General features: G+C 40.3%; 2 protein-coding genes across 2 annotated transcripts; one reads left to right on the forward strand and one right to left on the reverse strand.

Annotated features, from left to right (window-relative positions):
* Positions 1-1386: 1386 nt before the first annotated feature.
* gpc2 (glypican 2) lies at positions 1387-12818 on the forward strand (the record flags this gene model as incomplete). Its single annotated transcript, XM_083891045.1, has 11 exons — positions 1387-1564; positions 3878-4036; positions 4890-5024; positions 7250-7425; positions 7527-7607; positions 8044-8209; positions 8823-8953; positions 10079-10225; positions 10734-10870; positions 11237-11409; positions 12541-12818. 11 exons carry the CDS (start codon positions 1387-1389, stop codon positions 12816-12818), a joined length of 1761 nt encoding a protein of 586 aa, XP_083747171.1.
* A 2818-nt stretch (positions 12819-15636) lies between these two features.
* LOC310928768 (integrin alpha-6-like) lies at positions 15637-23779 on the reverse strand (the record flags this gene model as incomplete). The annotated part of the gene is made up of 25 exons (XM_083891409.1): positions 15637-15723; positions 16121-16246; positions 16327-16431; positions 16554-16664; positions 16752-16853; positions 16939-17115; positions 17220-17322; positions 17411-17485; positions 17558-17637; positions 17718-17801; positions 18760-18916; positions 19014-19135; positions 19219-19365; positions 19472-19617; positions 20316-20380; positions 20484-20573; positions 21163-21290; positions 21377-21465; positions 21547-21743; positions 21846-22059; positions 22189-22308; positions 22390-22651; positions 22754-22833; positions 23406-23527; positions 23610-23779. The coding sequence occupies 25 exons, from the start codon at positions 23777-23779 to the stop codon at positions 15637-15639; spliced, it is 3159 nt and encodes a 1052-aa protein (XP_083747535.1).
* Positions 23780-27807: the final 4028 nt, after the last annotated feature.

Below are 27807 nucleotides of genomic sequence, written 5' to 3' on the forward strand. Positions count from 1 at the left end.
AGTCCTACTAACGTTGTAGATATATATAACGACAAACCCCGCACACATGAATGACAAATGTGACGTCATTGAGACTAGTAAAAAACTGATTTGCATAAAGTGTCATTTCGATTAATACTAATGACGTCACAGATATATGTAACGGTAATTCCAGATAGTCAAACTTGGCGATACAATGTTGAAAAGGTACAAGACCGTACCACACCTTTATTATATTATTTTTCCTGACTCTTCCTCTGCATAATGTCTTTATTGAAGTCTGTCTGCCGACTGTCTGTCCAGTTTTTAGGACCCTGGGGTGTTTGTCTCAGCTGCTGTCCGCCCTCCTCACCCTCTCTCTCCCCCTTGATGGTCCATTGTTCTGTGCTTACGAGTTCTGACCGGAGTCAAACCGGACGGAGTGACGCTCACCATTTCCGGTTGCATCCTACAAAAGTAAAACCTGGTCTTTGTTTCACAGCGTTTCATGTTGATGTGCGTGTTTTGAGAGATGGAAATACTCACATCTAACAAACAAGGCATTGGTCCAGGTGTTTTGAATTGCAATTGCAAAAAAGTTGACTTTATTTCTAGAGCACATTTAAAAATAACCATCGTTGACCAAAGTGAGTTGAAGACACAGCAACAAGGCATAAAACATAAAAGTCAAATAGAAAAATAAAGAAATAATAATACAATATTAAAAAATATAGATTGAAGCAACACACCGAGTTTATTTTTGGGGTAATGGTGAATGAGGAAAATAATCCATATTTCATGTAATTGACTTGAAAATGCTAGTCCCAGGGATTTATTTTGAAGTCTGCACCTTTCCATTTCATTTCAGGATCCCATGATTTATAACAATCTCATTTAATATTCTTTCTTTGTATTAAGTAATATATTTTGTTAGCACCAGTTATTTTTTCTTATATATATATATATATATGCAAATTATGTTTTTCTTGTCTGGATAAAATAGCCTGCTCTTATTTTTTAAAACAGCCACATTTCCGGTATGTCTTCCTCCAATTTCCGTTACCTTGACGGAGTTGGGCTATGGTTGGAGGATGCTGAGGAACGGGAGTGTCCCATTCATGCTCCCCTCACACTTACACACAACAGCGGCTCCCAGTGAGGACATTAACTGCACACTGTAGATGGAAACCGATGAGATATAAAAACCGAATGCAGTTTAATCTGCTAGTTTCCGACAAAATTATGTTTTTATTTTTTAAAGGATGACTATCTAGGACAGGATTACTCTTTTTTTCCCCACTTTTGCGCTCATCGTTTAAACCGGTCGGTCAGTCACTCACACACCCATTCATTCATTAATAAGCTGCGTGTGAGTCACACTGAAACCAACCCCCCCTCCACTGCTGGATGTTTTTGGGGAGTTTGGAGATGGATACCCGGCTACCTTTCTCCAGGTACCCGTTGCTGGTGGTTCTCTGCGCGGTCACTGTCCTGCTGGGAACCCGGAGCCCGGCGGCTGCTGCGGGGAGGAGCTGCGCCGACACCCGGCAGGTGTACGCGGAGAAGGGCTACGGCATCAGCACCGCACCGCTGACTCAGATCTCCGGTAAGACGCATGAACCATAAGCATGAAATAACCGGACAGTTGATGAAACTCATGCACATCAGAAGCCCCATCGTTACATTTACATATAAATATGAATATTATTCAAGTTTATTAAAACACAAAGATGCATGTCACAACAGTCAGCAAGGGATGGTACAATACACGATATTATCGTGTTTACAGATTTTAAAAAATCGTTAAAATTCCACGTGAATTAAGTGATATTGCTGTTTTGCTCACCAACATACAGTTGTAGTGATTTATTTTGAAGTGCCACAAGGGGGAGCTTTTTACCATACTGGTTGCATTTTTAGTTTCTTGAAATTTTAAAAACATGAAACTTTTAATTAAAACATTTTATAATTATGACATGTATTTTTTTTTGTAATGATAATGACAATTTAGTAAGAACCTTGCAACACGTTTCTAATGACATTTGTCAACCTGTACACAATGAAAGTAGATTATATGTATAATGTATATAACATTATGCAGTCATCATGTCAACATTTAAGCAAAAAAATATTTCAATATCGCAGAAACTCTACAAACCATGACAGGAAAGTCAAATCTAAACCAACAAGGTGGCTCAAAAACTCAATATTTACCATAAAACACACGCTGTAGGGAGATAATGGTGTGTGTTCCTTAATAGAAACAGTGCAGCGTGCTTTAAAACAAATTACACCACCCCCCCTTCCTCCCCTCTGTGCTGTTTAAATAGGATGATTAAGGGGATGAGCAAATTGCCAACACCGTTGCAACAAAGAACCTCGCCCCTAATTAGACTTTACCGACTGGCCCTCTGAGTGAAATCTCTGCATATATATATGTATATATATGTATACACACACCCACAGGCTCTGCTCGCTGGTGATAATCTTATCTGCTCAATGAAAAGATAACATGTGGATTACAGAGAGTTGGGTTGATTGAGGAAAAAAATAAGTTTTGGTAACCGGGGAGGAAGAGGAAGGAAAAGAAGAGTAGATCCTGGAAGGGAATTTTGATAAAATATGAATGAATGACTGACCATGTGAGCAAGTGACGGAGACACAGTGAAGATGTAACCCACTTCTTCAGAGGTTTTATGTAAAAGGTGATGATGTGTGTGTGTGTTATAAACCTGCAGCTTTTAGTTGTCAAAGGAACGCATTTAAATACTACTTCAAGTTAAATTAGCTGTGTGGGTAAAGAGGAAAGTGCAATATTGATTGATTTTATTTTAGTGTGTGTGTGTGTGTGTGTGTGTGTATGTCACTGCCTCAGTCTTGGCTCACTGTCCCGTGGGCCAGAGGAGCAGATGGCTGGGAGAGTAAGGGATGAAGAAAGGCAGTTTAGAAATGGAAATAGAGGGATGAGAGAGGGGTAATAGTGAGACACACAGAGAGAACAAAAGAGGCGGAGAGGAACGTCAGCGTGGGTGGAGTTGGGAATGAGGTTTTCAACTGCATTAATTACAGTTATATTCTTTTTTGTTTTTTTTAGATGTTAAAAATTACAGAAACATAAGATTCAAACCTTTTTTGATGGTGGTTATGCTATTTCCCCCTCCTGGTTGTCATTTGCATATCATTACCTCTGACATATCAAAGAGCCAACCTGAGCGGACAAAGAGAGACAGATTGAAACTGAATAATTCATGCAAGGAAATTACAATTTTCTATCACACGTTTGTCTTTAACAAGATTTCCCTATAGTAACAAAGTGATTTATAAGTGGAGGAATTGGCTCTTTCACTAAAAAATATCTGGTAATAGAGAGACTGATGTTATTGGTTCACTTTAAAGGGATTTTTTTTGTTTTTTGTTGTTGTTTTTTTTGAAGTGGGGTTGTATGAGGTACTTCAGCATCTTACATTCAGCTGACTGTGCTCTCCAGGGACAGGCAGGTGTAAGTGGGAAAACAAGGCTGCACACAGGGAAAAAAAAAGAAAACAACACACATTTAACCATTGAACAAGTGTCTAGCCTAATAAAAGCTGCATCAGGTGAAGTGTTTGTTAAAGTGGATGCGTGTCGCTTTATAAACTGCACAACAATGTCCTTAAAAAATAGATAAATTATGTTGCAGGATGATCTACTGCTGCCTTGCTTGGGAAGTTTGTGTTATTGCTTATTTGTATTATTACACAAGGAATCTCCCTTGTTCTTTGAATAGTGCTTTGTGTGGCACCTCTAATGTTGAAATACAGCCCACAAGTGCTTTACATACGGCGCTGATTCAAAGCAGAAGCACATACGTTTTATATCAATTATCACATAATTAATGATCGGTCCTAACCTCTCTTTTGTTGGCCTCTCTTGGTTTCAGGTGAGCACCTGCGGCTCTGCCCTCTGGACTACACCTGCTGCTCCAGCCAGATGGAGGAGACGTTGGCCCTCCAGAGCGAGAGGGACTTCCTCAAAGCCATCGAGGACAACAGCCAGTTCCTTTTGACCACCTTCAGCCAGAGACACCGCAGGTTTGACGGTGAGAGGCCGACTCTGAAGCCGGCGGATCTGTCGGTCACATTCACAGTCATTTGAAACGGCTCCACACGAGTGAGGAAAACTTGAGATTGCTCTTCGACCGTCAGATTACTGCGATGATTGAAGTCAGTGTCGGAAAGGTGCAACAGTCCCAGAGATTATGAGATTAAATACGCCTTGGTTTAGCCTTTGAGATTAAATATATTTCTCCAGAGAGATCTGGCATGCTCTCGATTGATTGCAGCAGAGGCCAAGATATCCTGACACTAGAAATCTGATATTTCCCATAATGAAACTCACGTCATAGCTTCCTATTTATTTTTTTAACTCCACATTTCCAGTGAGCATCACGTTTTATGCTATAAAACTGATGTTAGACTTTACAAAATGTGTACATTACAATAGTAAGACCATCCGTGTTCTATAAACTTCATGTGTACATTTGTGTCAGGCAGGTTTAGTGATTATTATAAAGCATTTAGTCCATATTTCTCAGATTCTATATGTATCGCTGCAGGTTTTTCAAGTTTTTCTCTCCCCCTCCTACCTGCTGTGACCCTTTTCACTCCTCAGCCGTTTACATAACGCATGTGATGAATCATTCAATAACGCCTAAGGAGTGGGAGACTTCTTATGAGTCTTAAAGATGGATTTTTCTTTAAAAATAAGTAGACATTGTTGCACTCATTTGCTGGTGTGCGTGATCTGATGTAACTGTCCTTATGAGCTGTGAATCTGTGGTGTGGCGACGCGAGTGCCTACGTAGAAACCTGGCCAAGATATTACACGAAAACAGGTGGGTGCCAAGATATGTAATCTGCCTTGTCGTCTACCTCTCTTCTGACTCACTGCAGAGTTCTTCAGAGAACTTATAGAGCTGTCGGAGAAGTCTATGAACCAGATGTTCACCAAGACCTACGGACGGCTCTTCACCCAGAATGCGCACGTCTTCCAGGAGCTGTTTGTGGAGCTGCGGCGATATTACTCTGGTTAGTTCAGTGGCCTGAGACCCACCTCAGCTGCTCTTACACAGGAGATGTATTTAAAAAAAATATATGCATATTCATTGCAAAGTGGTAACTGCTGGTTGGATGTTGTCAGTGAAATGAGTAGCCAGATGGTTTAGTGGTCTCAGATGCTCACCGTGTAATTACAATGTTGACAATTCCAGCTGGGGACCTTTTTTGGCACGTCTCCTCCGTGCTCTCTTCCTCTGTTGTTTTGTCAGTAAAACCGTTCGTCCAAAATCCAGTGTTGAAATCACTGGATCGGATATGGGAAGAATAAAAATTTAAAATCTGATACAATACAAACATCCTTTATATCACATTCATACATCACAATTGTAAACAAGACAATCAGAGATGGCAGACTTCATCCCATTCAAGCAACGAGCCTCTGGCGCCCTCTGTTGGTCATAGTGGCTAGTGCAGCAAGTGCGGAAACACAAACCGCAAAAGGGTTTTAGCTGAGTCATGTTTGGGCTGTTTGTTTCATCTTTTTTGGGAGAACAATATTTGTTACACAGTTGGAGAATGATGTCTTGGGAATGACTCAGCACAAATGCATTGCTCACAGCTTCATACGTTCACAAATTATCTATAATGACGGTATCGGACTAATATCAGTATCGGTAAATACTCGAATTTGTGATATCGTATCGGTATCACATCCCTAGTTGAAATTAGCTAAGCATTAATGTCTGAAATATAGAAGAATAAACACGTTTATACGTTTATTGCACTACTACTAAGTTTAAAGGTGCATTATGTAATAAATCTAAAGCAACTGGCCATACAATCCTCCTAATATGTCACAGAGACTAAGGAATAATGTTCATATAACAAACTGAACTCACCAACAACAACAGTACAGACAAAATATTTGCATTAAAAAAACAATTTTACAGACTGCAAATCATGTTTATGTTTAAAAATCATGTTTTTGGCATGTGGCGCCACCTACCGCCCTCTACCAATCATTGCAGTCAGAGTCTCAGCTGCCGAGCAACCATGGGTTGCCAGTTACGTCAGAAAACGAAACTTCAAAGACCTCGGTATTTTGAATTTGAATGTAGTAACCGTTTTTGGCCACATTCCCACATATGGCACCTTTAAATGAAATGCTAATAACCACATTTCAGAGGCGGAAAAGCAGCACGAGTGCTGTGCTATTGATTATGTGCACCGCACCTTTATCATTAAAAGAACGAATGAATAAATGCAGATTGAATAAATGCTTGTTGTAGAGTCCTGAAGATTACGCTTTGCTTCAGCAGCTCAGTAGTAAAAAACACACAGCAGCTCGGGACAGCGTTGTCGATGCTTCGATGCGTAACGAAATAATCCGACTGGAGGAAAAAAAAAAACGCAGAGGGAGAGAACTAACATCACACGGATGCCAGACTGTTTCTATTTCAGTTCGTATTTGCTCTGGTTTGGCTCGACAGCCTCTCGCTGGCGAGTCTATCTGCAGGCTGTCGCTTGCTTAGTCATTCTGTCTTTGTCTGCCAAACAGCACGGATGGCTAATTCGGGCACCGTGTAGTAGACTACAGATTGGAGAGTTGCATATTCCGTCTATGTCCTTCCAGTTGTCGGATTAACAGGAAGAAATAATAGTGCAACGCACGCACACAAACACAGGATTCATTTTCCCCCCGCTTAAATTGTATTTGATGGAAGTGTTTCGCACCAGCAGTTTTAGGCAGACAAATTAAACTGTGTAAAGATAAAGAAACTCAAACTCAAAGCTTAAAATTCCCTCACGACTGGAGTAAAAACCTTTCTGTGTCTAATATCGTATAAAAAATGTCAGGCAAATTTTCCCTCTTGAATGAATTGCATGTAACGTGATCATACAGGAGGCACAGAATGAGAATAATGCTTAACCTGAGCGTAGGTTTATTTATCACGGTCTTTCTCCTCAAATTAATCCTGTTTTACAAATTGTAATTTGCACAAAAAAATGCAGGCCACAGTGTGTGGATTGTTTACTGAGCTCAGCAGTACGGTTGATGTTGTCGTTTCATGTGGATTAGTCCATTATATGGGCCCCTGGGGCCTCGTAGTAGCACACTACGAACGGATTTGGTGTTTAAATGAAAATTCAGTCCTCTGGAGCAACATTCTGTTCAGCCTTTCTGCTAATTACAAACTCACCATTTAGAAGAACACCACGTCGTCAGCTGTTCATTGTCGCTCTCTTGTCCACAGGGGGCAGTGTGAGTCTGACAGAGGTTCTGTCAGACTTCTGGTCCAGGCTGGTGGAGCGGGTCTTCTCTCTGGTCAACCCCCAGTATCACTTCAGCGACGACTACTTGGAGTGTGTCAGCAAGCACGCCGAACAGCTGCAGCCGTTTGGAGACGTGCCGCGCAAACTGCGCGTACAAGTGTGTGCCCCCCACCCCCCCCCCCATCCCCCATCCCCCATCCCAGATTCATAAATCCACATAGTGTCGATCCACTTGTGACTGATCTTATTTCTGTTCAGGTGACAAGGGCTTTCATTGCAGCGAGAGCACTATCTCAGGGCCTGGCCACTGGTCGGGACATTGTGAATAAAGCAACAAAGGTGAGTGGTTCTTGTCGAGCTGGTTGCATTTTATATTATTAAAGGTGCATTATGTAATAAATCTAAAGCAACTGGCCATTAAATCCTCCTAATATGTCACAGAAACTCAGGAATAATGTTTATATAACAAACTGAACTCACCAACAACAACAGTACAGCCAAAATATTTGCATTAAAAAAAATATTTTACAGACTGCAAATCAGGTTTATGTTTTGAAATCATGTTTTGGCATGTGGCGCCACCTACCGCCATCTAAAGTCATTGCAGTCAGTAGAGTCTCAGCGGGTTGCCAGTTACTTCAGAAAAACGAAACCTAAAAGACCTCGGTATTTTGAATTTGAATGTAGTAACCGTGTTTGGCCACATTCTTACATATGGCACCTTTAATGTTAGTACAGTGATCTCTTACCCATCCTTTGTGCTTTGTTTTCACAGTTGACTGCAGATTCAGAGTGCGTGCGTGGCCTGATGCGTCAGTGGTACTGCCCCCTGTGCCGCGGCATGCCCTCCCTGCGGCCCTGCCGCTCCCTGTGCCTTAACGTAATGAAGGGCTGCTTAGCCAATCAGGCCGACCTGGACAACGAGTGGAATAATTTCATTGGTTAGTAAAAGTTGAAGGATGAAGACCTTTATACCAGTTCAGAAAAAGAAAAATAAGTCCAAATTATATTCAGCTGCTCTCTGAATTATTAACATATTAAGCTCAGCGTACCCTAAAAGTAGAATCCTTTTATTACACATCTGTCACTCTTTTACTTTACCACTTCCTCCCCCCCCCAATGAATTCCCCCTCCATTAATCATTCATGCTTCTCGGCTCCTTCCCAATTGATCTGTCTTCCTGTGTTCCGCATCACCTTTCATCAAACCCACACATTCCCTGCATTTTCCTTCGTTTCATGTGCAGTGGTTGCTCTCCACCTTTCATCGCTCCATCCATATGCGCAGCACCCAAACCCATTTACCCTCATGTACCCTTTTCTCCCACCACCGTTCTTCTTTCCATTTCTTTCTTCTAAATTAAATGTAAATGACATCTCTTCAGCTGGTTTGCCACCAAGAGACTCCAGACTCTTTCTTGATGTTAATCCAGATCTACAATATGCCGCAGACAGGGTGTTCTTTTCTTGCTTGAATATCGTAGCAGTGAGCATTTGGACATGACCCGATCGTCTTTATTTCCGTCTCTCTCTCTCTCTCTCTGTCCTTTATCAGATGCTCTTTACCAGGTGTCAGAGAAGCTGGAGGGGCCTTTCAACATGGAGCTCGCAGCCGACTCCATCTCTGTGAAGGTGTCAGAGGCCATCATGCACATGCAGGAAAACAGTGTCACCATCTCCACCAAGGTAAACAAATACATATGTATATACATATTTATACATATAGTGATTTTCTGTTGCTTTTCCAAACTTTTTGAATTTGGCTGTGGCACTGACTGCATAAAAAAACAATTATCGACCATACATATACATACATATATACATATATACACATATATATACATACATATATATACACATACATACATACATACATATATATATATATATATACACACATATACATAATACATATGTACACATACATTTATATACACGTATATGTATATATACGCATACATATACATATATACATATACATATATACATATACACATATATATACATATACATATATATATATATACATATATATATATACATATATGTATATATATATATATACATATATGTATATACATATATGTATATATATATATACATATATGTATATATATAAAGTGATTTTCTGCTGCTTTTCCAATCTTTTTGAATTTGGCTGTGACACTGACTGCATAACTAAAACCAATTATAAACCACATTTTTAAAACATCACTCCCAGAAGTCAAAGCCTTCATTTTGATTATAGTAAAAATTCGAAATGGTCCTAATGAGACAACATGCAGACAGAAAATGACAGAACGAAGAGCACGACTGCCTCGCAGGAGGATTAAAACATGGCAGGGTTCCTAGGAGCTAATCCGCCACAGAGACACCCACGTCTCCGTGGAAAAAGAAAAAGCTCCTGAAGCACTGCTAAAAGGAACACGGGGCTCTCTTATTAGCATTGTGGTTTTTTGTTATTTTCCACGACTATTATGAGGCTACGGTGCTGAGCGTTGACCCTGATGTATTGCAAATTTCATGGTTTCTTTATTGACGTTAACACAAGTTTTACATGGTTGCAAGAGAGGAAAAGGACACATGAGCTCTTCTCTGTTCTCCAGTTTCCTCCCACAGGCCCAAAAACATAAAGATTTTGGGATTGCACACTCTAAATCAACTGCAGTGTGAGGGTGAATGGGTGAAAGGGTTGTGTGTCTACATAGACACACAACCCTTATGTGGAGAATAAAGCAGTAGAAGATGGATGGATGCAGATGAAGGATATCACTTATGACACTGGTGTTGTTTTTGTTGTGTTTACCTCAGGTGTTCCAGGGTTGCGGAAGCCCCAGACCGGCTCAAGGACGATCTAAACGCTCTCCCAAAGAGACCGGAGGAAACAGGAGGCCTTTCCGCACTTACAGCCCTGAAGAGAAACCCACCACAGCTGCAGGCACCAACCTGGACCGCCTGGTAAGACAGAGACATGCTCTGTTTTAGCTGCTTTTCCATTGCTTTAAAATAAAAGTCAATTTACAATTTAATAGTATAAACGGTGATCGTTTCCACACCACTGAATGTAATTTGTCTTATGTGTGAGTATCTTGGAACAATGATAAAAAGACACATACTGGAACACTGTCTGGACTCTGTACTCTCATATTATTTGAAACCACAGCGATCAGAGCCCAGACTGTGTTCCTTTGAGCCTGCAAGACGCGCTCCAAAATAAACCACACTGAGAGCAGAGGCGAGAAGAAAATTGATAGCTGGTATTTCTATCTATTCATAAGACATAAAAGACGTGCGTTTGAAAAAACTGACCCCAAAAAAACGGTGTCAGGTCAGCTTTTGACTGTGTCCAACGTCAGCACTGCTGCTCCCGTATGCTTCTTCTCTTCAGCGCCGACCAAACAAGGATATTTTTTCGAAAAACCGCTCTCTGAGTCACCGCCAGTTTCCTTTCCGCCTCCGCACACAGGTTACCGAGCTGAAGGAGCGACTGCGGCCGATGCACGGCTTCTGGGTGTCCCTCCCACACACCACCTGCAACGATGAGAAGCTTGCTGCCGACGTCACTAATGAAGACCGCTGCTGGAACGGACAGACCCGTGGGAGGTGAGTGAGATAAGAGCAGAGATGCAGGGAGGGAGGGGCTCTGCAGAGGCGGAGGTGGAGTTAGTGTAGGTACAGAGGTGGCAGGATGTTACAGATAGAACGGAGATTGCTTCATTTTGCCACCGCCAATCACCCACATGCTCTCTGTGAAGGTCTTGCTTGTGTTATATGATACAGACATTTATCCATATCAGTTTATCTGGCTGATTTAGAAACAGTGCAGCATTATCCTGTGTCTGTTTTAACCAGAATACAATTTTTTTAATGACTATACTTATCATGTGAGATAAGATGGTACAGCTTATATAGCCAAAATTTGAATCAACAAGTTAACAGCCCTGGTTGTGTGTGCCCGCGTTTGCTCAGGTATCTCCCAGATGTGACCGGCGATGGGCTCGTCAGCCAGATCAACAACCCCGAGGTGGAGGTGGACATCGCCAGGCCAGATGTGAGGACCAGGCAGCTCATCATGGAGCTCAGGGTGGTGATCAACAAACTGAGACATGCTCAGAGCGGACAAGACATTGACTTCATGGACAGTGAGTGTTCTCTGTTCTTGACAGTCAATATCTATGTGTACATAGATATTGACTACACTTTAAGTGTTAGTGCTGGAGAATTACACCTCCACTCAACCATCCTTTTCAGCAGCACATCAGGGAATTACAGTAGCCTTCAAATGCCTGAACGGATGGAACATTTTTATTTTTTTTATTTTAAAGTGATTATACACAACACAACATTTCTGCCCAGAAATCGTCATAAATGGAATTTAGCTAGCGTGGGATCATGGGAATCGTTCAGATCCTCCGTGGGTTGGCTCTTTACGGGGAGAGTTTCATTGGCAGAGTGTGAAGTAGTCGTCAGGGAAAAATACACACAATGAAATGAAAAGAACTAGTACAGTAGTACCAAATATGTCCTTTCTCACTCCTAATCCTAAAGTTATAGCAAAAATAGTAAAGGGGATGTTGTCATAAAGGCTATTTTTGGATTTAAAGAATTTCGCAAATGTTTTGGCTAATACAAGCACACTGTTCAACAAATAATGTAACATTATTCTTGTTGTTTTGAGATATTTGAATTCAGAACTATGGCTGGGCACTAGGATAACGCATGACGCGTTTCCACAAAAAGACGCGCCGTTTAGACGTTTACCAGTTAGCTCCGTTAGCTGCATTAGCTTGTTTAGCGCCGGTTAGCGTGCCTACGGTCGAACTGGAGCGGTCTGTTTCTTAAACGAAAAGAGCAGCGCTACAAATAACCAGCGTACTTGTGTACTGCCTATGTTTTTAAAGTTTAACGTTACTTTAGAGACTAATTTTAACAACCTGGTAATCACATAAACGTAACGTGACGTCACGTGCGTCTTTTTCCTGTCAGTTGTTGTGCGTTAACGTTGTCAACAGCCGTTAACGCGCCCAGCACTATTCAGAACTATTCCATATTATGTCTTTAAGCGGGGTTTCTCAATCCTGGGGATCAACTCCGCTGCATGTTTTAGAAGTGTCCAACACACCTGACCATTTGAATCAGGTGTGTTGGAGCAAGGACACTTCCAAAACATGCAGCGGAGTGGGTCCCCAGGATCAGGATTGCGAAAACCCTGTCTTTAAGAACATGCCATTTCCAAGCTGTACGTTCCACAAATATGTTCTCCCTTGTTCCAGGTGAGGAAGGCAGTGGCTCAGGGGGTGGAGATTACGGTGAAAGGTACAATGACGATTGGCCAGGCTACGGGCCTTATTCTCCCCCCTACAACAACAAACCCTCTCACACGCCGGCCTCCAACCCCGCGAAGCCACCTCGAGTCAGGGAGAAAAGCGGATCCAAGAAGAACAGAAAAACCGGAATGGTTCATTCAGCAGCAGCGAGCCCACTCACCTTCTCCCTGGTTCCATTGTTGTCTTTGCCTATCGTGGTCACCGTTGCCCCCATGTGGAGATAGCTGGTTATTACAGCGTGGAGTTGGGGGGGGAGGTGTTCCGTCATGCTAGTCTTACTGTAAGCACATTATCAAGAAGAAGAAGAAAAACCATCCATTAATTACACCAGCAGAGAGGGAAATAAAGATAAAACAGGTTAATTTAGCAATAATCAAAAACCTGTTTACAGCACAAAAGAAATCACTCAAAATGAATATTTTTCTTACTGGCCCCCGAGCCACAAAAGAGTAATTACCAGACACACATGATTACAGCCAACAATCGATAAGTACTGCCCTGTTTTTAGTGCCAGCCACTCGTGTGATGTTTGGGTCCCGTGTGAAGCACATATTTACTCCTGGGAAGCTCAGTAATGCGACAGAAAACGAATTAGCGACGTGTTTTGGGGTCCTGGAGCCGACGGTTCTCATGGGTTAATGGTCTGTGAGAGAGAGATTAGTCATGTTGATTAATTACTGTGTGGTTTCAGTGAACAGCTGGAACAGTGGGGGTGATTTTTATTTGCCGCGTTTGTCACAGAGTTCATGTAAAATGGTTTCATTTGGGTCTCGTTCCGGTTCATTTTGTTCCGTTTTGGCTCTAGTGGGTTTTTTAGTGAGATGTAACTTAATCACTTCACGTCTGCGTTTTGCTTGGAATGTAAACAAAAAAGAAACGGCGGCATCATTTCTGAAACACGGGACGCATTTTGAATGTGAAAAGTAACGTATAATTTAATAATAGTTTAATTTATTTGTAATATATTTCACTCTTCTTGTTTTATTTACTTGAGGCAAAGAGTGTTGTCATCTTCTAAAAGAAGTGTTTTTCTTTAACTTCCTCTGGTTTCTGTGGGTTTATTTATTGATGCTTTTGTAAACCAATCATTTAAAAACAATATTACACTAATTGCATTAATTATGATGTGAATTTGAATTTCCCCAGTGTTAGCCAGAGATTGTTGGTGTGTGAATGTGTTTGTATGTATGTACAGTATGAATGTGTGTTTGTTCACTGTTTGTTACATGTTGTGTTTTCATGTTATAGCTCTGAGGTTTTGGTAAGATTATGCTGGGGATGTTTTTAATGGTGTGCTTTTATACATATTTTTCCTGAAAGCAACAAAAGACGATGAAAAGTGCGAGTGGAAAAATTGGATTTGAATTGAAAGTTCTGTGAAGAATTTTCATAGACTGAATGTGTTTTGATAAGATTTTTGAGCAAGTTGTGTGCTGAGTTTAAAGTAATTTGACATTTTGTGGAAGTGCTTCATTTAAAGGTGCAGTGTGTATAATTCCAACATTTATTGGTGAAGTCGCAGCTTCACCTTTCCCTTCCAAGTGTGTAAGAAAACCTATTAAGCGCCCAGTTTGCGCCAAAATTCAAATTCATACAATCAGGTGATACACTTATGAAAAGTTAGGATTAAAAATATCTTCACCTAAATGTTACACACTGGACCTTTAACTGATTGTACCAGCAGTTTAATGCCACTCTTTGTGTCTATGAGGCTTTTCCAAAGCAGCTGGTTTGTTGATCTTGGCATAAAAGCTGTAAATACCAAAAAAAAGAAAGAATGAAAAAAACAGCTTGCTTACCAGCACCTTAAAGTTTAAACATAGTTTTTTCTTTGCATGTGCCCCACGTGCTAAACCACATAATATGGAAATTATGCAGCACATCGGTGGCAAAAGATTCCTCAGCTGCCAGTTTCACAGATTTTAAGATGGTTTGGTTCCATTATTCTCCACCAGACTATAGTTCTCTGTTTTAAACTGAATATTTTGAGGTTATTGTGGACATAATTACCACTGGGAAGCACACAAACAAGACAGCTGCTATTTTGGAGCAGAATTTTGACTTTTTTTCTCCACAAAATACTGGCTTTTTTCACCTCAGAATTCTGTTGTTTTTTTCCTCTCAAAATTCTGCCTTTTTCTCCACAGAATTCTGACTTTATTCTCAAAATTTGGACCTTTTTTCCCCAGAATCTCTTTTTAAAGAAGCCTTAACACAATTCAGAATTGACAAATTCAAGTATCCTGTCAAGATTTCTGACTTTGATCTCAGAAAAAAAGCTAGATTCTGACCCCCCCCCCTCTGAATTCTGTCTTTTTTTAATATAAAAAATTCTGACTTTTTTATTTTTTTAATTTTGTTTCCCAAAAAAATAATATGTGGCCCTAATGAAGCCCCACAGATGGGCAGTCAAATAATGTCTTGATGCCGTAGAAGCACACTTTTCTGTTGAACGAGTTAAATTGGCTAATGTCATGCCTCTTATTGCTCACTACACAGATCATCTTTTAAATGATCAAGTTGTTAAAAGTGGATTTCTCATTTCTAAATGAAACCCTTTCAAAGAAGATGGTAGGGATCTTGTACATAACTTCACACTGTATTATTTTGGACAACTACAACTGAGAGAAAAGTGTCATAGTATTTAAAAAACAACAACAACAGTATTGTAATCATAATTATGTGCTAATGATGATCAGCAGTCAGATTACACCACATTTTGCAATGAACTGTTCTTTAGTACAAACATTCTCTCGTCATTCCTGACTCGCACATTCCTTCATTGTGAAAGTATCAGCATGTTTTCATGTTGCTGTAACGACTTTTTGGTATCAAACGAGTGATATTTTCTGCTTCATTAAAAAAAAAGAAAAGAAAGAAAATGACTTTTTTCATGTGCCTTTTGCTTTCCTTCATATGTATAAAAAAAAATACACAAGTTATATATTTTTTCCCTAAATTCCATATCCAAATCCACATAAAAAAACAGATTAATGGACTGACATGGTATGAGGCATCATTGTGCCTGTATAGTTTCTCCTTTCAGCTGTTCAGAGGTACAGTCTCTGTGTTTGGATCTTCATTGTGAGAGGACTTCTTGTTTCGTGCCAGAGAGCGGATGTATTCATTCTGACAAGAACAGGAAAATAAGCACAAGTTATTTTCACCTCAATTTTTTCCACATAGAATTTATTATTATAACCTTATTTAAAACAGGGAGGCTCGTGACTCTCTGTTGGATGATTTCAACATGTAAAACAACAAAATAGCTCACAATTTCAAAATAAAGGCCATCGATGAAAAATATGTGTATTATTCACCAAATTAGTTGTAACTTTGAAACATAACGTAAAAATATAAAGCTGAAAGTGTGTGTACTATGATCATTGTTTTAAATGGACTTATTGGATTCTTATATGCAGTACCTTACTGTTATAACTTTGTTTGATTTTGCGGTTGAGTGATGATTCCCTCCATAAGTTATTAGCATGGTTAGGTTAAAAAAAGAGTTAAAGGTAAATTTTACCTTCCACATCAAGTAGGCAAAAACCACCAGCAACAGAAGCAAAGCAACAACTGTCAGCAAGATTATCCACCAGGCAACTTTGACCAGATATTCCACCTTTTTCTCGAAAAACACGGTCAGTTTTACCTGTGGACAAATATGGTTTTCTGTATTATTTTGCAATTCAAATTACTTTCTATAAGAAACAACTCTTTTTTGGTGGTTACCGTCGTCCCAGGCTTCTCTCGTTTGAGTCCAATGTTCTCTGGAGACTTGGTTAATTTAAGGGTTGCATCGAGAACAATGTCCAGATAGTTCAAAGAGCTGTAATCCTACATTGGACAGAGAAAGATAAATTAATAGGTTGTTTTTAGGTTAAAGGATAAAACAATAAGTTGCTAAATTGATTGGAAAGCATCTCAACAAATAAGAAAGCTCATTTTAGGCAGCAGACCTCAGTTAAAGTGGTGTTCCAGAGGTATGAATGCAGGACCACCACTGCATTACTGTCTAAATCCGGCAGAGGGCAGTGTATCTCCACACAATTCAGTCCATCTGAGCAGGTCTGAGGAGAAGAAAACTCACATTCTTCTTAACTGATTTCAAAGTGTGTGTTTTTAAACGGTTCGTATCTTTCAAATAAATGCCTTACCAACGTTTTATATTTCCTTGTTGGAAGAATTGAGAGCCCATCGTCAGTGGAGAGGGCCTCGGGTTCAGCTTCACGCCTTTTCCTTGATGAGTGGTGCCAACCCTTGATGTCAAACATCATCAAGTTACACGGAGTCAAATGCATTTTTAATGATAAAACTTTACAAAAAGTTAGTGGTATTTATTACCTTAATGTGTTTAAGTGGGTTGACTTCATTCGCCGGTGAGCAAAAGACGGACTGCACACCTTCTCCAGTGACGTGAGACAAGTACAGAAGCCATTTTCCTACCGAGTTCTCCTTTGGCCAGTTGATGATAAGTGACACATTAGCGAAAGATTTCAGTGGTCTGCCCAGATTTGTGATCTATAAAAAAACAAAAAAAACAAAAACAAATAAAATGGTTTTGTAAACCGTGGTTGTGTAAAAAAAAGAAGCAGTTTTTGCAAGGTTGCAACATGACATCTCACCTTAAATTCATACAGAATCCGGGAACCAATTTCTTCCATCGAGTTTATGGCACTTTCCCCTTTAAAGTTTTCGGTATGTACCACCTGAGATGGTCTGGCTTGTCTTGGAAAAAAAAAGGAAAGAAAATATTATTTTTTTTCTCCACACAAAAGGAGAACAATATGACACAAAAACAGAAACCCCTACTGACCCATACACTTGCAGTTCCAGCTCAAAAACCACTTTGGCGGAAGCTTCAACTGGCTGAATTGTCTGCTCACTTGTCCTACATCACAAAAGTCACCATTACGATCTTGATTTGTGATGAATAACGGGCACGAGTTGTTGTTTCACTTACGTTTCCAGTTGCAACGTGACGTTGACGTATTTCGTACTCAGTGAAATGCTGGACGTCGCGAGAATGACGTAAAAAGTCAGCTGAAGGGAGCGGCAACAGTCACCAGCCGACACGCGCAGATGAAGACACAGACGTGTAGAGAAAAAAGTGAAAAACTCACCTCAGCGTCTCTTTGAAGTGGGTTTCCCAGCTCACAGTCTATTAATGTTCCTTTGTCGTTGGCTGTACAAGTCACTTGTGTTTCCTATATGGACGCAAACATACACATCAGCTTACAGTGGGGTACAAAAAGGACAAATCACTGTCCTGTGAAAAAACGATTTTTAAAAATGAGTTTACATTCTGTATATGTAATTTAAACATATACACAACTTTAGGTGAAATTATGTTTATTTGGTAGAAATTGAATATAAAGTAATAATATCAATTTAATAATATCACCACATGATGGTCTCGGGGGTCGCTGGTGCCAATCCCAGCTGACATAAGGCATAAGGACAGGTCGCCAGTCCATCATAGGTCCCCATAGAGACTGTCCACTAAGTGTCCAATTAGCCATATCCTCAAATCTGCATGTTTTTCATTACCCCAGAATAAGCCCATTCAATCCAATCCAACTTTATTCATAAAGCACTTTAAAAACAACAAGCTGAAACAAAGTGCTGTGAGATAATTAAAATATAGAAACATAATACCTAAAAGAACCAACAAATAACAACAAAATGCTGTAGAAAATATTACAAATATAAGATTGGACCTCCATGTTTTAAAGGTGCATTATGTAATAAAGTTTAAGCAACTGGCCATAAAATCCTCCTAATATGTCACAGAGACTCAGGAATAATGTTCATATAACAAACTGAACTCACCAACAACAACAGTACAGACTGCAAATCATTTTTTATGTTTTGAAATCATGTTTTGGCAAGTGGCGCCACCTATCGCCGTCTACCAATCATTGCAGTCAGTAGAGTCTCAGCTGCCGAGCAACCATGGGTTGCCAGTTACGTCAGAAAACGAAACCTAAAAGACCTCGGTATTTTGAATTTGAATGTAGTAACCGTTTTTGGCCACATTCTTATATATGGCACCTTCAACAACAGCCAAATAATGAACAAACTATGAATATCTTTGCTACTTCCACTACTTTCCACATCTTTACCTTTAATTCCTGAAAAAACTGTTTTCCTTCATGTACTCACTGCAGGGGTGTTGTGGATAATGGAGGAGTAGCGAAGAGTGTCTGGAAGCATGATGACCGAGTGACTCTGGTGTGCGTCGTCCCCGTTTCTGTTTGTCACAGTTACTTCTAAGGCTAGATCTTCCTCAGAGGGAGTGATGACAGGTACACCATCCTCACTGCAGACGTAACATAATCCCAGATCAGTATTCACTTTGGGATTACAAACGTTTCGATATTCAACACGTGTATTGAATTTCATTGTTTTTACCATACCTGGCTAATGGCGTGAAGACGTTCTGCTCATTGTGTGTTTTTCTGGAGCAGAACTTATACTGTAACTCTAGGTTACTTTGGCAAACGTTGTCACTGCCACAGCCTTTATTTACTAAGACGATCTGTAAAAGAGTTATATAATGAGACACAATTTCCAAAATTCTACGATGACAAAGTAAAACAACAGAGGGACATGCGTCAGTACCTGTGAGACCGTGGTCCTCTGCTGGTAGAGGTTGAGGACAGGAGTGACACTGGGCAGATCTGCACTTGCCCTGGATGTCTCACTGGAGCTCCGCAGAGACACAGTGATGGAGACGGGGACGCTGTGCAGCCTGTCCTTGATATCACGCTGAAACAGAATTTCATCATGTATAAATGTGTGCTATCCCAACAGTTGGACCCAGAAACTGATGAAGCTAAATTAATAAATTTTTACAATAACAGAATAACAATACCACAAGACGTAGTTTGGTGTCAATACAGATTTCTCTCCCTTGTCCTGTCAGCTCCAGTTGTCCTCGAGATGAACCCAGAAGATTGACTCGTGCAGGAAGCCTCTTTTTTTTCCTCTCAGCGTCGCCCACAACGGTGTAGTTAAGCGCTACAGAGAAAACATGTGAGATTATTAGTACAACAGATTCAACGTCAGTCTGATTATTACTTCTCTACATTCTGTTTCTGCTCTTATGACCACAATGTCGAAAGACAAAATATCTTGCGCACACACACGTCTGATAGTTTTGCTTGACAGAGCCCATTTTCAGATGAAGGATGCAGCATATAAATATTATGACACCCTTTTTGTTCACAAAGACCTTTGTAAATAGAAAGTCTCCTCTAGCACAGTTTTAGGGCGCATTCACACCAGTATAGGTCCATTTGGTTTGGTTCATACTGCACTTTTGGAAGTGGAGCAAACCTCCTGGACAGATATTTGGGGCTTTATTGCACGAAATGAGCACTGGAGGAACAAAGGCATGAGGAAGAAGGAAACCCGGCCAGGACTGAAAACAGAAATCCATCCCCGTCAGCCGGCTTGTTCACCACAAAAACATGTATGCAGTCCTGAGGTTTCTATTTTTACTTTGGTGTTCAAACCTAATAGTTTTTTTTGCACAAGAGGCAGCAGGTGAGGAAGTGAGATATCCTCGCTTCCTCTCTTAGGTTTGCTGGATAGTCTGTCGTTATTCCACCAGCTATGAAAAAGTTTCTCTGTAGGTTTGAACTTGAGTTTGAAATGCACATGTTATATGACACCAAATGTAAAAGGTGAAAAGAGCAGACGGAATGAAAACTCACTCAGTTTGGGGTTGAACGATGGTGGATGTGCTGTGTAGGTAAAGCAGGCGTGGGCTGCAAAATGACTTCACAGACATCATGTGTTGAGAGACACTGGATCAAAGACCTGTAAGCCTGCTCGTAGATCAGGTTATATACAGTTTAATTGGGTGTTTTTGTACATCTTACCATGTGCTTGTATCACATTGTTCCTTTGTGATGTCTATTTTACTTGGCGTCACCTGTAGAGTGCTGTGAATAGTGACCACTGGTCTTGCTCTGCAAGAGGGACAGCAAAAATGACAGTAGGTTAAAAAAAATTCACTGGTTTGAATTATGATAAAGAATCAGTTGTGTGAAACATGAGAAAGTATAAAAATCATGTAGCCCTTTCAGAACAGTAAAGGGGGTAAAGATATATTTATTTAAATAGGTAACAAGCCAAAATTAAAGGACTAATAAACCCATAACTCTGGTTTATGTGAATGGTAAATGTTAAGTATTTATATAGTGCTATTAGTCTACTCCTAGTCTTGATGACCAAAAGTAAACTAAAATGTTTACATTCACCGAGCACACCTTGTATGTGCTTTATGAATGTATGAACAGCTATCATTCATTCACATGATGCCAGCATAGCCATGAGTAACAACATGGGAGTCAAGTGTCTTGCAGAGGGACAAGGAACTGAGAACACAACCTTCCAATTGAAATAGAGCTAGTTTTTCCACTTATCCACAGCCGCCCAAGTATTTCAGAAAAGTTCTATGTTTTACATAATTTTTCAAAAAAAAACTTGATTTGAATTAGCAGCTGCTAAAATACTAAGAATATAAATGTTGTGTTTGTGCCATAGCTGTAAATTTACCTGAAAACAAAAACAGAATCCGAGAGAGCTCCGACGGCCAGATCAGGATACTCATTGTCGTCCACGTCCAAGTTTCCAGACAGAGAATATCCAAACAAATTCATGTTTTTGGATTTTGACAATAGGACCTGAAAAATGAATAATAATCAAAATATAATAATAATAAAGGGATTCGAACTTTGACAATTTGGCATCTTTACACACACAACCTCACCTGTGCAGGTTTTTTGTTGATACCATCAGAGGAGCCACAGTAAATATAAACCCGACCAGAACCATCGTATGGAGCTCCAACAGCAATATCTGTCAGCAAAGTATAGCATTAGGACATTAGGGAATTTAGAGTATCCGTGAATGATAATTCATACGTTAAACTGTGACAACCTCCATAACCGTCTCGATTGGTGTCTCCTATGTTTTCCACTGCAAGGCCGAACATGGAGTCGCTGTGTCCAAGAAGCTGCGTTGGAACAACGTCCTCCCATTGTCTTCCTTGCTTGTTGATATAGACGTAGACCGCTCCTCCAACCAAACCGTCTTTGACAAAGAACTGCGGTGCTCCCACAGCAAGATCCTCCCAGCTAAGAACACAAGGCCACATGAATTATTGTATAGAGAAAGAGGGGAATATCATTGCATCGTCTGCAAACCGTGAGATTTCTCGGTAGATTTGTTAAACCCACCCATCACCATTGAAATCCACCACTGCCACATCGTAGCCAAAGGAGGAGGCTAAGCCTGGACCAGAGAGGACGACTTCCACAGACAAATTTCTCCGAGCCACAGGATCTGCCTTGAGAAATGCCACCTGGCCGCTGTAGCCTCCTCTGGGTGCCCCTGATACAATTGTCAGCTCACCCTTTCTGATCAGGGCCATGCCAGAGTCAATGGAGAATCCTGGACAGCACAACTAAAATTATACTTCATATTTAGAACTCATCGAGTTCTATAGATTTGGTTGACAAAGCAGAATAGAATTTTACCACAATTTAACAGCTTGACAAGATGTTCATACTAGAAACTGACCAAGGTAGCTGTTCGACTGCAGAGGAATGAGCTGTGGGTTCAGCAGGTCTATATCTCCGGTTTCACGTGGATCTTCACCCAAGATGTCCAGGTTGTTCAAGAGTTCCATTCTCACCATTCCTGCAAACAAACAGGAAAAAACATAATTCAAGAAAACCATTTTGTTCCAAAAAACAAGCTCATTTCAAGCGTTTATTCTACCTTTCCAGCTATAAGCACCAGTTGCCCCAAACAACAGCGATTTGTTGTCCTTGGCAAAAGCTGCTCCGTGACCCTGCTGACAGTACGCAAACCAGTCGTGGTTCTTGGGACGTCTGGCGAGGTGCTCTGCATCACATACAACCCTCCTCCACGTTCTCTCTTCCTTTCCGACCTTCAGGTCTTCTCCTAAGAGGTAGCACTGACCTGTCAGCAGGTGAGGGACATCACTTGGGCTCCACTGTTGGTAGCGATGAGCACAGGTCTGAAGATGAAGGAGGAGGAAATTACAAAAACTGTCGACGGATTGGATCCATTTTGATCTTATTCTTTCACTGTAGAGTTTTTTTTCTTTTCGCTTGCTTACCATTACGTTTTTACCCGGACCTTGGCTCGTTACTCTGATTCCCATCCACTGACCATTTATGTCTTTACTATGGAGGAACTCTGGAAAAATAAACAGCCTGAGGTGTTATCGTGTTGACACAATGGAAGAGAATAACAACCATTTCTCAGATCTTTCATTTAAAATTCTACTCTGATAAATGCATGCAACGAATTTGGTGAAACGCAAATAAGACCAAAAGCCACTGACTTTGATGTAGGGTACCAACAAATCTCTTGTAATACCCCTGCTTAAAGTATCATGATGCATTGTTCAAGTGCTGCAGTAAATGTTCTCATTCAGTCCAATGACTCTCAGTCTAGGAATAAAAGAAAAAATAACCTGCAGCAAATCTGAACTGCCTCTCATTACATGTTTTTATAAAATGTTGGGTACCTAGACTTTTTTGCACAGTACAGATAATCACTTTCATCGCCATCTGTGACTAAAGGACCTAGAACTAAGGACCAAATAATAACTTACGTTTAAGCCTTATCATGCATTTTGTATGTACATACATATAAAATTACAACTACACATTTTCATAAAATAGCAGTAAACTACTACAAGAGTAAATGTTCTTTATTTCCCACCATTGATCCTATTAGTTTAAGTAGAAAACTTGTGCACAAACCTTCACTGTTAAACTCAATGGGCTGACAGCGCTCAGTCTTTGTAGACAGATCACATTGGTAAACAACGCCCGTAACGTTTACCTGGTTCTGGTGTTTTGATCGAGGAGCACCGACCAGCAGTCTGCAGGGAGACACCTCCGGTGATAAGACACAGACTCTTAAAACGTCTGCTTTAAATAACGTATAATAGCGTTTTCACTCACAGGTTCTTCCTGACAGGACTCAGCTGCTGGTGAAGGGCTACAGAGAATCCAAACAGACTTCCCCGATCTCCATTTCTCTGCAGCACATTCTGAGTATCCAGGTTGAATGCTGCAACACTCAGGGCCAGGAAGTGACTCCACAGATGCACCATGTGCCAGTGCTTTGCCATGATTAAAAATATGGACATCGGCTGTGTCTTACACCGTGTCCAGGTGTTGCCGTGAGCACAGAGGGAATGTAAGGCCTTTATATAAAAGGGAATGGCCCCGGCAAACAGGTGCTAACTGGTTCACACACACACACACAGGGTGTGGTGGTGACAGAGACGGTGATTTATCACCAACTCCACTGGACTTCTCAACTTTTATGAGGTTAGAGCTAGTTAATATTAACCAGCTCCTGCTCTGACGAATGTTAGAACGTGAGACACACTGACAGAGCAGAGTGTGTTGATAATTGACAATCCTAGCTGAATAGTTATACAATTACCGTACATAATGTTGCCTTGTTTCATTCACACAGGACCTTGTAAAAGCACATTTTTGTTCCATTACTTTCCGAGGAACTGTATTCTGACATTTTTCATTTTCATCCAGGGGACAAACCTGAGGGAAATTTTAGGAGACTATATCTGTTCTTTGAGTATTTGTTGAGGGTTAAATAGGGACGCCATACCTGGTGCTAATTGCAACTTGATCACATTTAAGGTGGTTTGACTTTAAGGTGGACTGATTGAAAACTGAATATTAACATGTCATGGGGTGTTTGGGATTGGAAAATAAAGACATGATGGGTGTTTTGACATCCATGTGGTGTTCCAGTTAACGAACTCGAAAGCTATCACGATTAAAGTAATTTTATTTATTTGAATTTGTTTCTATTTCAGTTTTCAAACTATTTAAAAGTGACTGCGGTTGCTTTGCATGGGGTTGAGTGGTGGAAAATAGATGTGCACTGATGTGTTTGTGAGCAGTGCAAGTAGAGGAAGGCAGACCTCAGAACTGACCATAGTTCTGCTAAATTTAGCCAGCAGAGACTTCTTGTAAGCAGTTGCATATCCTGTTGATGTTAAAGTCACATACATTCTGAGTAAAAATAGCCGGTGGTCTTTCAGAAGCGAGGCAACAGCCAACCGCAGCGTACATCTCACATCTGACTGTTTGTTGTTTCTCTGAAATGTTCATTATGTGGTACATTCACTCGTCTGTGAAACAACAAAAAAAAGTGCAAAGGTGTGATAGGTGTTATACTGGGCTACTGGTTCACTCCAACTCACACACGGTTACATAATTCACTCAGCATGTTGAATATTCCTCCGTACAACTTCACAAACAGGAGGATTTTCCACTGATTTTTCATCCATCGAGTTGGTCGTTTGAAACTGCAACCATCGAAGTTTGGTAATCGGTGGCACATGGTTTTGTATTTTCAGAGAAAAGACAAGCTCTATCTATGAAGTGTCTTGCTACTCACAGGGTTGCTGAGATTGGAAGGTGACACATTTGCTCTGAAGTGGTAAGACATCAGAACACAGTTTCGGCTGCATGTCGTAGCGTCGTTTGAGGAGCAGGAAGAATTATGTAGGCCGTTTCCACGTTCTCTACTGTGCTGTCAAAGGAAACGTGATAGAGACAATGTTCGACACAGAAACAAACACTGCTTCTACAACAAAAACCCCCACTCAGTTGTTAGTTAGAACATTATGAAGATCATTTGAGTGCACATGAACGTGCAAATAAAAAGTTTGCATTAATGTGACCCTTCCATATCAACCTGTTCTCATAAACTTCCGCTCCGTCACGTCCCTCAGCATCGTCTCACAGGCTACCCTTCTGTGTCTGAAAAAGGAAAACATATACTGTATTATTTATAATTATGTTTGATCTAGTATGTGATCGTGGATATGCTGATGATATTAATAGAATAAAAGTATTTTCTGGGTGTGAGCCAACAGTGAATATCCACTAAGCCTAACCGTGGTTTTCAGTCGAGTCAAACCCGGTTTGTCTCTTTCAGACGTGGAAGAGTCAGTACCTTGTGCGTCTGTCAGGTGACGCCGAGGGACATGACGCAACATCTCCAGAAAGGGTTGTCCAAGTCGGCTCCTTCCCCCTTCATCGTCCTCCGTTCTTAACGCACTTCTTTTGACAACAAGCAGAGTCACCCCATGGTGGCTAATAGTCGGAAGTCGGAATTTTCAAGTACCTGGTAGGAAAAAACTTTGACATAGGATTCCAAGATGGCTGCCAACTCCCTTTGGCAATAAAAAGGCTGCCTTACTTTTACTGAATGGCACGTCTGTCTCGTTTTACATTTAGTTAGTCACACGTAGAAGGGTTCCATTTGTATCTGTGGACACGTTTGTGTGCAAAATACCATGTGAAGTGTTATTGTATTTTCTTGTTTATATACAATTTAGAAACATTAAGTAGAATTGGTGTTTCCATTGTAGCCTGAGGGTCAATTTAGTTTTTAGTTAAACTTCCACCAATGCCACTCAGTTACCCACAGTGTCTAAGGTAAAGTGTCAATCAAAATGATTTCCACTCTGTGCTATAACCCACATCCCCAGAAGATAACATCAAAACATGCCCTTTACTTTTTGAGTTTGGCATATAAAGCAGACAAAAACTGAACAAACTTTTGCCAGAATACAAAACAAAAAATAAACAAATAAATAAAAAACAAAACAAACAATAAAAGCGCCAGTGAAAAAAAATTAACAGTAAATGAGACAAAGCAAACACAGTAAAACAGGATGTGTAAGGCCAGCCAATCACCGCGATCACTACTGTATACTGTATCACACTTGTTTTAAAAAAAAACAAAAAAAAACGTCCCTTTCAGGTGGGAAGACACCAGTTGAGCAAAAGACTGCAAATGTACCACAATGATCCAAGGACTGACTGCTTTGATTCTTCTAACTGCAGTGTGTGAGTGTCACAATTCGAATTATTATAGGTTACTTTTTTTTTTAATCCTGTCATATTGTAACTCTCTGTTTATCTTTTTCCCCCTTTAGCTCTGACTCAAACTGCAGAGGTTCCACAGCAAATGTCTTTGGTCATGGCTGAAGTCGGCGGTAACTTGAACTTGACATGTCGCGTCTCCAGTGAAGAGCTCTTTTTGTTTTTCTGGTATAAGGTGAAATTTGGATATATGATCCAAACTGTTGCTAAAGGAACTGAACTTGATGGGCAGTTTAACAACCCGAGATTCAAATTCATACAAAATGGGGATCTACACACACTGACGATAGGAAATGTAAGCAAAGAAGATGAAGCAACATACTACTGTCAATCAGGAGAGCCCTACATGATTCCATCATTTAATGGCACAATTCTGGCAGTGAATGGTAATTAATAACTACTGATTTTATCTTCTTATATCCATAACGCAATATACAGAATTATTAAAGTGAATTCCCTCTGGTGCTCTTTTGTGAACCGCACAGATCATACAAATCTGGAGAAACAAATCTATGTGAAACAAAGTCCAGAGTCTGAGTCAGTGGACCTGGGACACTCGGTCACTCTCCAGTGTTCACTTCTCTTCACAAACAAAGAAAACGCAGTCCAGTGTCCAGGTGAACACGACGTGCACTGGTTCAAAAACGGATCAGGAGGATCAAACCCTGGCGTCCTCTACACAGAGAGCAGCAGGAGGAATAAACCAGAGGAGAAGACATGTATCTACAGTCTGTCCAAGACCATACACAACTCCGCTGACACTGGGGATTACTACTGCGCTGTGGTCACATGTGGACAGATTCTATTTGGTGAAGGAACCAAAGTGGAGACAAGTAAGTTTTTAAATTGTAATCTTATCATATATTTATATTATTCTTATCTTATATATAATCATATTCTGTAGAATATAGATCTGTATTGTGCAAAAATGTACCCCTAAAAATCATTCAGTGATGAAATTCCAATTTTGTTCATCACTTTCTCACAAGTGTCTTACCGAGAGAGATGTCCTTAATTAAGGAAAGTAATTTTCATTAAAATATTTTCATTCAAATGCAAGATAATGTCACGTCAATCATGTTTATAAGCAACACATTAGGCTGAAATAAATATAGTAGGACATTTTTTTTAATAATATCACAAACAGGGAGGAAACGGGTGTAATTTACATGGATTATATTTAAATTATAGACTTGAAGATTTTATAAAGATTAATATTTCTGTCATT

The sequence above is a fragment of the Microchirus variegatus genome (assembly GCF_963457635.1).
Source record: "Microchirus variegatus genome assembly, chromosome: 6".
Classification (NCBI taxonomy): Eukaryota; Metazoa; Chordata; class Actinopteri; order Pleuronectiformes; family Soleidae; genus Microchirus; species Microchirus variegatus.